General features: G+C 44.1%; 1 protein-coding gene and 1 long non-coding RNA gene across 2 annotated transcripts in view; one reads left to right on the top strand and one right to left on the bottom strand.

Annotated features, from left to right (window-relative positions):
- Positions 1-12,892, bottom strand: part of LOC109278923 (uncharacterized) — a 152,046-nt gene that overhangs the window by 49,758 nt on the left and 89,396 nt on the right. The window lies entirely within an intron of this gene.
- LOC109279010 (GTP:AMP phosphotransferase AK3, mitochondrial-like) lies at positions 8,507-9,309 on the top strand. Its single transcript, XM_053907548.1, is given in 2 exon segments — positions 8,507-9,038; positions 9,041-9,309. Coding segments are annotated over 2 exon segments (714 nt in total). The 3' UTR covers positions 9,223-9,309.

Here is a 12,892-nt window from a genome sequence, read left to right as displayed (position 1 = left end):
AGTTACTGTAGTTTGCTGAATGCAAAGCCTGTCCTCTGAACAACCGAAGATACCACAGTCCCTGCGTACCTCATGCCAGGCCTGGGAAGCAGGTGCAGGTGAGGGGTTAACTCATCGGTATCTTCATGAGGGAGTTCAAATTGTGACCTTGTCCGGCTCTACTCAGAGAATATTTTCTTGGTGATGTATATCATGGGGGAATTCTTGGGTTTCTGTTACACGGAGGAGTGTCTCATAAACCCAAAGCAGTATGACGTGAGCCAGGGTGATAAGCAGCCAGAGAAGGGAAGTCTTTTCTTCAACCTTCTTCCAGGACCACGTGCCTCTTGCCCTCCCTGGAATCCCACAAACACCACCTCACAGCTCCGTCAAGCGATGGGGTCCTCTCTGGACTTCACCCCACTCTCTGAGACAGCTTTTCACTCAGTCAGCCCCCCAACCTTTACTTAATCTCACATGAAGACGGCATATAGCACCTTCCCCAAATCTCTTTTCCTTGAATGACCTCAAAAAAGAGCCATAAAAATGACGTGATGGGTTGTTTTCACCCTGTAAGCAAGAGAGATAGCTATTTCTAGAATCAAGATTTGGGGACAGGAGATATTTAACGAGAAATGAGGGTGTTCAAGAAGCTTCCCATATAATGTCCACCTTGTCAGTTGTTTGCTGGACAGAGGACTCAAGCTTCCATTAACATCACAGATAGAAATAAATGAGGCCAGGTTTTGACCTGAAATTAGTGGTCAGCTAACTAATCTTAAACAAAAGACATTTTAACATCCACACTATGTCCCCATTCCTCTAGGAAAGCCTGCAAAGATCTATACTCCACTTAGGGCAGGATTTTGCAATTTTCAGTACAATTCAAATTTGGGGACCTGATAATCCTTTGCTATGGAGGGCTGTCTTGTGGGCTGCAAGAAGTTGAGCGGCTAGGGTTGCTAGAGGTAGCAGATTAAAATGTAAGGGTCTTGGGGCACCTGCGTGGCTCTGTCGGTTAAGCGTCCGTCTGAGCTGACAGCTCAGGGCCTGGAGCCTGCTTCGGATTCTGTGTCTCCCTCTCTTTCTGCCCCTCCCCTGCTAAGTGCTCTGTGTCTCTCTGTCAAAAATGAATAAACGTTAAAAAAAAAATTTTGTAATGTAATGGTCTCAGTTAAATGTGAATTTCAAATAAATGACAAGATGGTTTTTTGTTTTTTTGGTTTTTTTAGTATAGGTACGTCCCATGAAATATTCACAGCATCCCTGGTCTCTATCCACTAGATGCCAGTAGCATTACCCACCCCAGCCCTGGCCTCAGTTGTGACAGCTAAAAATATCACCAGGCATTGCCAAATGTCCCCTTGGGGGGAGGGGCAAAACTGCCTCTGGCGGAGAGCCGCTGATTCAGGACAACACAACAGAATGCTTCAAATCCGAGTCCCTTTATCTTAGCTTTCAGAAGTAATCTGAATCTACTGGCTAAAGTATCAGCGAAAGAATCGAGACACTCTTCTACACGTCTTAAACATTTTGAAAATATTACTACTTTGCTATTTATTTATTTATTTTTGAGAGAGAGAGAGAGAGAGAGAGAGAGAGAGAGAGAGAGAATGCAAATGGGGGAGGGGCAGAGAGAGAAAATCCAAAGCAGGTTCTGCACTGTCAGTGCCAAGCCTGACACAGCGCTCGAACCCACGCGCCGAGAGATCATGACCTGAGCCGAAATCAGGCATCGGATGCTTAACCGACTGAGCTACCCAGGAGCCCCTCTTTATTTTGCTTTTTAATGTCCTTTGGAATCAAACTCTTCTGGCCTTTCATGCCGGGTAAAATCTTGGCTCTCTTTCCGAATTAGCAGGCTCATTTTGATCAGATGATATAAATTAAGAAACCTGCCATATTCTCCTTTTTCCTTCACAGCTAGAAAGCTTAGCGGTAAAATTAATGCACAGTTGGAGAAATCACCTGAGCTCACCTGGCCCGTATTTTATTATTTTTTCAAACAAACAGCTACACAGTGGCTTTTGTATGCACATATATTTTAAACGCTTTACACATATTAACTTCTTGAATTCCTATCACTTCTTAATTACCTTATGGGTACATGCTATTATTATCCTCCCTTTCAGGATACAAAACTGAGGTCCCTTTTTGGGTATTTTTGTAAATTATTTCCTCTTTCATGACTGTCCTTTTTGTATAAGGAAGCCCACTCCCATCCTGTTTGGAAGCTGATCGCACACTGAGACCACTTTGGACTCTCAGCCTCGCCTGTCTCTAGTTTCAAACTCTACCATGGCAACCAGCCCCAACTACTTCTTCCAGGCCCACCCTCCCAGAGCCCAGCCTCGTACCCATGCACGCACCTCTCATCTCCCATCTTGGCTTCCCTGTTAACACCAAGATGGGGGACACCAAGGGACCCTGCTTCAGAGCCCAGAATCGTGCAGCCCAGAACTGCAGGGGAATTAACACCTCATGGTGTGAGTGTTGTGCGACGGGAGATGGAAACTGGTAGATAAATTTATTCTTTTTTTTTTTTTTTCACTCCAGATGAGTGAAAAAGATGCTCTGAGATGCAGCTTTTCTGAGAGGGTGCTGAAATAAAGCCACTGGCAATACTTAGTGGCAACCAGCTCACTTACCTCTCTGCTCAAATGTCTCTCCTTCTCTCTGCCTCGTTCCTACATCACCTATTCTCTGGCTTCTGCTCCCCGATATTGTGATCCTGACAAAGCAGCAGAAACAAACTATTATCCCGCTCTGCTCTCTAAGGAATCCAGACTACAACACTTAGAAATAATTACAAATAAAATCACACTAGAAGGACGTTTATCTACTTACTTTCATTAACTTCAGAGTCAGCAATAGTTATTGTGGTCCAATCAGAATAGAATTCTGGAATGTTAGGGGCGCTTGCGTGACTCAGTCGGTTAAGTGTCCAACTTCAGCTCAGGTCATGATCTCACAGTTCGTGGGTTCAAGCCTTACGTGGGCTCTGTGCTGACAGCTCAGAGCCTGGAGCCTGCTTCAAATTCTGCATCTCCCTCTCTCTCTGCTCCTCCCCCAGTCACACACTCTCTCTCTCAAAAACAAATAAACATTAAAAAAAATTTTTTTTAGAATTCTGGAACATTCTCCCTAGCAGGACGTTTAAGAGTCAACCCCATTATTTTTACAGTTGAGAATAACAAGACCCAAAGAGGGAAGAGGATCGCTCCAAATCACATGCCTTGGTAGTGCTGTGTGAATATAGCACATTTAGTTGAGTGTCCACAGGGTCAGATTGCCATACCAATTATTTCACTTCATGCTTGAAAACTGGGGGGTTAGCATGATTGTCCCCATTTTGTGCATAAGAAACAGAGGCTCAGAAAAAGTGCAGTAAAATGTTCAAGGTCACCATGTTAGCAAAATGGTAGAGTCCGGTGTACATGAGGCCTCCAAACTGGTTCTTTCCCCAACTGCCTCCTGGCCGTTCCAGGAGTCAGGCAGAAAAACACACCTGACCTTCGGAGCAAAAGGCAAAACACACCTGCTTCAGAGCAGCTTCCAGGCTCTGAGCTGTCAGCACAGAGCCTGACTCGGAGTTTAAACTCGTGAACCACAAAATCGATGACCTGAGCGAAGTCAGACACTTAATCGACTGAACGACCCAGGCGCCCCGAGGTATTGTACTCTCCGACAACAGTGTGTGTATACAGTAAGTACTTAATAAATGTTAGCCAACAGCAGTTCTCCGGAATCAAAGATGCCTTCCGAAAACAACATCAGCTCCTCTTCTGTAGGTGCTTACTAAGTGCCAAGCATGGTGCTAAGCATTTTCCATAGAAGAAGGAATCTCTTCTTTTTTTTCTTTTTCTCTTATTTTATTTTTCAAAGTGTATTTTTATTTATTTTAAGAAAGAAATAGAGAGCAAATGGGGGAGGGACAGAGAAAGAAAGAGAGAGGGAGAGAGGATCCTAAGCAGGTTCCATGCTGTCAGCACAGAGCCTAACACAGGGCTCGAACTCATGAACCATGATATCATGACCTGAGCCAGAACCAAGAGTCGGATGTTTAAACGACTGAGCTACCCAGGCACCCCTATTTTATGTTTTCTTGCAAGATTTTATTTAAATTCAAGTTAGTTAACATATAGTGTAGTGTTGGTTTCAGAGGTAGAATTTAGTGACTCATCACTTCCATACAACACCCAGTGCTCATCCCAACAAGTGTCCTCCTTAATGCCCGTCACCCATCCCCCCACCCCCCCATCAACCCTGTTTGTTCTCTATAGTTAAGAGTCTCTTATGGTTTCCCTCCCTCTCTGTTTTTATCTTATTTTATTTTGGAAGGAATCTCTTCTGACCATCCTAACCTCATGAGGGAGGAAGATGAAGGGGAATGTCTACCCTCTCCTCTTCATTTCTTATTGCTTCTATCAATAGTTAACAAATGTCAGTCATTTATGTACTCACTTGTTGGACTTTGCCATATCTATGTACCAGTTTTAATTTTTTTAAAATTTTTTTTCTAATGTTTATTTATTTTTGAGACAGAGAGAGACAGAGCATGAACAGGGAGGAGCAGAGAGAGAGGGAGACACAGAATTGGAAGCAGGCTCCAGGCTCTGAGCCATTGGCCCAGAGCCCGACGCGGGGCTCGAACTCACGGACTGTGAGATCGTGACCTGAGCTGAAGTCGGACGCTTAACCGACTGAGCCACCCAGGTGCCCCTTAATTTTTTTTTTTTAAGTAAACTCTACTCCCAAGATGGGCTTTGACCTCATAACCCTGAGACCAAGAGTCACATGCTCTACGGATGGAGCCAGCCAGGCGCTGCCCACCCCCCTGTGTACCAGTTTTAAAACTTAAATTTCTAGTATAGTTTTGTCCTAAGCAAGAATACTCCCAAATATTAGGTTTGAGCACTAGTTATGTTTTTCCTTACACACATTAAAACATGCATATGCACCATCAAAATGAAAAACGCTATTATTTAAAATACCCTAGGGGGAAAAAAAGAACAGGATTGGAAAATACTCCAGAAAAAAAATAAGAGGACAACATTGGCAAAACATTGATCATTATGAAACCAGATATTGAGTGCCTGGGGCTGTACCATTGTCTAATTTCATGTGTCTTTGACATTTTCATGATAGTTTAAAAAATAAAATAAAACAAACTTATCAAATCTGGAGGTGGGGAGGGGAATGTTCTCACGCAGAGACCAAAAAGCATCTCACATTCCCCAGAGAAGCTGTCACACTCTAGGAAACACTATCCCATAATACCTACTAGAAGGTGAGTATCATGGGGACAGACACTCAGGCTTCATTCTTTCACATGGGTTGCATCCCCTGTGCTTAGAACAGTAAGTCACAGGTGTAAATGCCCAACTTAAGTTTGCTGAATTGATGAATGAGTGATTATCAAGCTTCTCATCACCCTTGTGGCTTCCAGCTCTGTCTCGTGGATGCCCTATAACTGCTAACTCTCCCTAGAGCGGGCAATAAATTAACTCGGAAATTTTCACCCCAAAATGATTGGGGTTGCACAAACAGGCCTCATCTGAGGAGCTCCCTCTGTTTTTCTTTTACTGCTACACCATTTGGCTTCTGTTATTGTGAAAAACACCTAGTAAGTTTCAGCGAAAGTCCACAATCGTATATGGTGGGCACTGGGCATTTTCTGCTAAGTGCAGCCAAATGTCTTAAACGCTATTACCTGGCCACTGGCTTTTATGTTTTTGGTCAGAGAATCCCTTGCTGGGTGCTGCTGAGAAAAGTTTTATAACCAGTGTCTTCAGCGGCGTTAAGTGCTATCAGCCTGGGAAAAGAAGGAAGGAATGAGGTGGTCTCCGGAGCCAGAAATGACCCTGTGCTTTAGGAGTCTGACGTGTGCCTCCACTCCAACATGGACTGTGCCTGTTCTAAGCCGCTGGGGAGCACATCCTCTCCCTCTCACGCCTGGAGCACAGCCAATGCTGCCTACTCTCTGAAGATACTCTCTGGGGTATTCTGAGATCAGATTCTGGTACCAAATTAGGTGTCTCAATTAAAGGTTGAATATACTAGAAGTCTAAATCTATCCAGGAGGAGAGAAAGACCTGGGTGGCATCGCTTTTTGTGTATATAATTAAAAGGCGGTGAGAGTGTGCTCCTTTATCAGACACAGCAATTAGTATTATGCAAAGATACTGTTTCAATTATAACACCATTTTTTTTCCTTTGCTGGAGGATACGTGCCAAATTTCTATTAAATATCTGCATACCTTCTGACTCTTCTTATGTATTCAGTGTAACTCCTTTGAATACAGCAACAATAAAAGCGATCATACAGGGGCACCTGGGTGGCTCAGTCGGTTAAGCATCTGACTCCTGATCTCAGCTCAGGTCATGTTCTTACAGTTCGTCAGTTCAAGCCCTGTGTTGGGCTCTGCTCTGACAGCAAGGAGCCTGTTTGGGATTTTCTCTCTCCCTCTCTCTCTGCCCCTCTGCCATGCAACAGCCTTCTCTCTCTCTGTCTCAAATAACATAAATAAACATTTTTTTAAAAAAATTTTAAAGAGATTATATGACTAACTTAAAGATCCCAAATATCAGAAACAATTTTTAAAAAGTCTGAGCAATTAGAGCAAACATTCTACTTTACTGCCACGAAATACAAATACAGAAATTATGCTTCTACTCCCTCAGTCTCTACTCTGGAAAAAGCTTTCTCTCTCTGCTTATGTGATGAGAACAACGCATCACGTCATTTTTATGGAACTTTCTGAGAAGTGACGTGGACGCAGGGTTGGAGGCCCTGGAGCCTTCTAATTAGGATTACTTCCATATGATCCACGTTCAGATGCTGAACTGAGCCAAATGGACCACCCAAGACAAAGCTGAGGAGGCAACTGTTCCATGGCTTGTGTCATAAATTAAACCTAAAGCATCTTTCCAAGGAAGTGATCAGCAGATAACCGTCAGCATAAAAATCCTACATGGAAATCAAGTAGAGGAGTGGTCCACTAACAAATGAAAAGGGGCTTAACGTCACTGGTTTGAGGGAATTAAAGGTAAATGTGTCCTTTCTCACCTCTCTGCTGGCCTGGTGAGATAGCCTGCTAACAGCAGAGCAACATTCTTGCAGAATTCTCCTTCCATTCGTGCAAGCAGAGCAATCTTTTAAAAACAGAAAATCAAGTTGTCTTTCCACTGCTTGAAACCTGGCTTCCCAGTTCACTTCCCAGGTTTGTTTGTTTGAGTTTTAAAATTTATTTATTTTTGAGAGAGACGGTGGGGAGTCAGGGGGGTGGGCAGGGAGTGAATGAGCGAGAGAGGTGCTGAGGGAGAGAGAGGGAGACAGAGGATCCCAAGCAGGCTCTGTGGCTCAGCACAGAGCCGAATGCCGGGCTCGAACTCACGAGTTGTGAGATCATGACCAGAGCTGAAACCAAGAGTCAGAGTCTTAACCCACTGAGCCCCCCAGGCATTCCCCGCCAGCCCCCCACCCCCACCCCCGTATATTTAAACACAAGCTGCAACATACTTTAACATAAATTGAATATAAATTACATGGGGCTGCAACATTTTGCATTTACAACGTCTTAGAAATCTTTTCACGTTCGCACACGGAGATCGCTCTCTTTGTAGCCTACGAAGCGCTAGACAGGCTACGGCTCCCTTGTCTACTTTCTTTTTTTGTTATTTTTTTAAACGTTTTATTTATTTTTGAGAGAGAGCACAAGTGGGGGAGGGGCAGAGAGAGGGGGACAGAGGAGCCCTAGCAACTCTGCACTGATGTGGGGCTTGAACTCACCAACCAGGAGATCATGACTTAAGCGGAAGTCGTAAGCTCAACTGGCTGGGCCACCCAGGTGCCCCAGGTATTCTCTTATTAATGACTATTTAGATAGTTAACCCTTTTCTGTTGGTCTATATAAATGGGGCTGAAGGGAACATTCTACATGTCTTCTTGTTTTACTTTGAGAGTTTATCTTAAGACACTGAGAAGCAGTTTTATAAAACTTCAATAGCCACAGCCAAGTTGCCTTCCAAACTAACTGTGGGCACACCCCACCCTAGGAGTGTGAGCTCTATTTACTCACACCTTTGCCAATATTTTCTTCTCGGTGTTCTGGAATGTCTATTCCTGCGACGCATACCATTCTTTAACTCTAGGAAATTCTTGTGTATTCTTTCTTGAATCATTTCTTTAAATACTGTATCCCTCCACCCTCTCCATTTTCTGCGTGTGAATGGTGGAACTTTGAATCTACACCTCATGTTCCCGGAGTTTCCTTTCCTACTTACCATCTTTTCTCCTGCATGGTGAAAAGGAGGATTTCTTGGCTCCATCTTCCGAGTTACGAACGTGCTCTTGGTCAGAGTGCAGTCCCCGCTTGCACTGCGGGGTTGCGTCCTTGCTGCACTGAGCTGCACCTGCCGCCCACGGCCCCGGCCCCGGAGCGCGTTGCCGGGCGCGCAGCTTGCAGAGCGCACGCGGCCCGAGTCCCGGGCCCAACCGTCAGTAGCCGGGTCTTGCCCAGCAGCCATGGGGGCGTCGGGGCGGCTCCTGCACACCGTGATCCCCGGCGCCCCGGGCTCCGTCAAGCACACCCTGGCTTTGCGCATCACCAAACACTTCCGGCTGAAAAAGTTCTCCAGCGGGGACCTGATCCGAGAAAACATGCTGAGGGACCCAGAGATCGGTGTGCTCGCCAACGTTTTCATGGACGAGGGGAAGCTCATCCCGGACGACGTCATGACCCGGGTGACCCTTCACGAGCTGAAAAATTTCAGCCAGGAGAGCTGGCTGTTGTGTGGTTTCCCCAGAACACTACGACAAGCTGAGGCCCTGGATAGAGTTTATCAGATACACCTGGTGTTGAACCTGAACGTGCCCTCCGAGGTCATCCAGCAACGCCTCTCCGCTCGCTGGATTCATCCAGGCCGTGGGCGCGTCTACAACCTCGAATTCAAACTTCCCAAAGTGGTTGGCGTGGACGATCTGACCGGCGAGCCTTTCGTTCAGCGTGAGGATGATAGACCAGAGACGCTCATCAAGAGGCTGAAGGTTTACAAAGACCAACCAAACCTGTCCTGGAATATTACCGGAAGAAGGGAGTGTTGGAAACATTCTCCGGAACAGAGACCAACGAGATCTGGCCCTGTATGCATGCTCTCCTGCAAACAAAATTTCCACAAATAGACCCGAAAGCCATCGGTTATTCCATGAGGACACATGCTGGCTGGCAGTTAGCAAGATGAACAGAATCTCTTCTTCTTTTCGTTTACAAGTTCCTTGTTCTAAGTACTCCGCCGTGGACGAATTCCTTGAAAGTTACATTAGTTGCATTTCTGTGGATGTTATTTTGTTATTTTGTAAGGATCCTTCAAATGAGTCTCATGCTGAAATTTGTCTTTGGAGATTTCCTGGTGTGTTTCATCCAGCTATGGGGGCGCAATTCAAAATGTCCAAGCTTAAAAAATTCTCTTGGAGCAAGATTAAAAGAGCAATTGGTAGCAATAGGACTTTTGTTCAGGAGGAAAAAGTGATTGGTTTCCTATTTTTCTGGAAAAGTAAAAAATTACATTATATGAATTTGGAGAAAGTGTCTAATTAATCAGAGGCTTTTGTATAGCCAGATGCCAAAAAAAAAAACCCCAAAAAACAAACAACAACAACAATGAAAACAAAACCAAAAAAACCCCACAACATTTCCAGCACATGGGGCATGGTTTTGTGAGATGCTGTATCTATAAAATTCTGTATGTATAAATTCAGATAAAAATAGCTGGATTTATAAATTCAGTACAGAATGCAAATTTACTGTTGCCTTATTTAAACTAAGAAACCTGGGGCACCTGGGTGGCTTGGTCGGTTAAGCGTCCGACTTCGGCTCAGATCATGAGTTCGAGCCCCGCGTCGGGCTCTGTGCTGACAGCTCAGAGCCTGGAGCCTGTTTCAGATTCTGTGTCTCCCTCTCTCTCTGCTCCTCACCTGTTCATGCTCTGTCTCTCTCTGTCTCAAAAATAAATAAACGTTAAAAAAAAAATAAACTGGGGCGCCTGGGTGGCGCAGTCGGTTAAGCGTCCGACTTCAGCTCAGGTCACGATCTCACGGTCCGTGAGTTCGAGCCCCGCGTCAGGTTCTGGGCTGATGGCTCGGAGCCTGGAGCCTGTTTCCGATTCTGTGTCTCCCTCTCTCTCTGCCCCTCCCCCCGTTCATGCTCTGTCTCTCTCTGTCCATGCTCTGTCTCTCTCTGTCCCAAAAATAAATAAAAAACGTTGAAAAAAAATTTAAAAATAAATAAATAAATAAATAAATAAACTAAGAAACCTATAAGGTGGCTGTATAAGCTGCATTTATTTTGTTGTTAAACATACTTTCAGTTTACTCAGAATTTTCAAGTTGCTATAAAAATGTATCACATAACATTTAGGAAAATATTACTTTGATGTGACTTGTTTTCTCCTGAAAATACATGAGCACTGAGGGATATAACTTATGTTAGAAATTGACATTATGATACAAGCTCTTGGATAAGTACCAGAGTTGAATGAATTTTCCTAAGTGAAAATGTGAATGACATGTTGCATTTTCAGAGGTTACTCCGGTTAAGAAATGTGTCTTTAGGATCTGCTTGCCAGTTCACCTGATCATTCTGCCTTGAAGAGTAACAAAGTACTTAAAAATAAGAAGAAAAACTTATAACACGATGTAAAATACACATACTTTGTCCTCAGAAGATAGAAATAAATCAAGCATCCCTGCTGGGAAATTTCCTTGAGAATATAGCAGCCATAATTAGTAAGCAGGTGTAGCGATGAGAAAGTTTTATATGAGAGGGAAAAAGGACCAGGAAAAGTAATTCAGTTTGCTGAGGGTGGAGTTCTTTATTCCTGACCAAAGAAGTTGATACCTGGGAGCGTTCACGTACATCCTCTCTTAAGGGGAAAAAATCCTGCCAGTGTCTGCAATCTGACCAGCCATTAAAAAAATTTTTTTTTAAATGTTTATTTATTTTTGAGTGTGTGTGTGTGTGTGTGTGTGTGTGTGTGTGTGTGTGTGTGAGCAAGGGGGAGGGGCAGATAGAGAGAGGGAGACACAGAATCCGAAGCAGGCTCCAGGTTCTGAGCTGTCATCAGGGAGCCCGACGTGGGGGTCAGGCCAGGGAACCAAGAGATCATGACCTGAGCTGAAGTCGGGGACTTAACTGACTGAGCCACTCGGGTGCCCCGTGACGAGCCATTTTTAAATCATTATTCTAGATTCCTGCCTGGCATTGAGAAGACACATGCTTATGTAGTGTGGCCTGGTAGGAGTGGGCAGTAAGAGAGGTAGAGGAGAAACACAACTCTATCTTCTTTACTGTTAATTTCAGTTGGTGCTAAATCAAATGAAACAAGTCCTTGCACCCGCTGTTATTAACAGCCTTTGAAAATGGGGCCTATTTTACTCCAAGCACTCAAAATACAAATACCAGAAAGTGTTCTATATCTAGGAGAAAAACTTCTCTTTCTGTTCGATGGATTTTTCTTTTTTTAGATATTTTTTCAAATGTTTGGGGCGCCTGGGTGGCTCAGTCGGTTGAGCATCCGACTTCGGCTCAGGTCATGATCTCACGGCTCGTGAGTTCGAGCCCCGCATCAGGCTCTGTGCTGACAGCTCAGAGCCTGGAGCCTGTTTCAGATTCTGTGTCTCCCTCTCTCTCTGACCCTCCCCCGTTCATGCTCTGTCTCTCTCTGTCTCAAAAATAAATAAACGTTAACAAAAATAAATAAATAAAATAAAATAAATGTTTATTTTTAAGAGATAGAGTGAAAGCAGGGGAGGGGCAGAGAGAGAGAGAGAAAGAGAGAGAGAGGGAGAGAGAGAGAGAGGAAGACACAGAATCCGAAGCAGGTTCCAGGCTCTGAGCTCCAGGTTTAGCACAGAGCCCAACGTGGGGCTCAAACCCACAAACTGCAAGATCATGATCTGAGCTGAAGTTGGATGCTTAACCGACTTGAGCCACCCAGGTGCCCAATTGTATTTTTCATTTGTCAATTTTTCAAAAGGGACCAAGACTTTTGAAAAGGGTTAAGGAATACAGGGGCATCTAGGTGGCTCAGTCAGTTGAGCAACTGAGTCTTGATTTCAGCTCAGGTCATGATCCCAGGGTCATGGGATTGAGCCCCATGTCAGGCTCCGCACTGAGCATGGAACCCGCTTAAGATTCTCTATCTCTCTCTCTCTCTCAAATAATAATTTAGGGGTGTCTGGGTACCCCAGTCTGTTAAGCGTCTGACTTTGGCTCAGGTCACGATCTTGTGGTCCCCTTGGGTTTGAGACCTGTGTCGGGCTCTGTGCTGACAGCTCAGAGCCAGGAGCCTACTTCGGATTCTGTGTCTCCCTCTCTCTCTGCCCCTCCCCCACTCACACTCTGTCTCTCTGTCTCAAAAATAAACATTTAAAAAATGTTTTAAGTAATTTAAAAAATAAATAAAAGGGCTATGGAAAACATTTCATTCTTCTTAATACTTTCTGTAACGACTCACTCAGATACTATGGGCTTTCCAGAAAAGTGAACTACCAAAACTCTGAGCTATCACTAGTCACTAGGTTATAAAACACACATTCATCTTCGTTATACTAAAATTACATTTCAGAAAAAAAAGATGTTTAATCTGCTGGTCCAAGGATCAAATTTTAATCTCCCTGACTCTTCTAGTTGATTTATTTGTGACTGCTTTATCCTCACACGTCAGAGAAATTTGCTGATGCTTATTTATTTTTTTAATTGAAGCAGAGTTGACATATAATATTAGCGTCAGGCATACAGCACAGCAGTTTGACAATTCTGTACATTCCGCAAATGCTCACCACAAAAAGCGTGGTCACCATACAATGTTATTGCAATATTATTGACTATATTCACTATGCTGTACTTTTCAT

This window comes from Panthera pardus, unplaced genomic scaffold, assembly GCF_024362965.1.
Source record: "Panthera pardus isolate Hobbes unplaced genomic scaffold, ASM2436296v1 HiC_scaffold_2, whole genome shotgun sequence".
In the NCBI taxonomy this organism is placed as follows: domain Eukaryota; kingdom Metazoa; phylum Chordata; class Mammalia; order Carnivora; family Felidae; genus Panthera; species Panthera pardus.
Note: the sequence above shows the minus strand (reverse complement) of the source record. Positions and strands in the feature narration are given on the sequence as shown.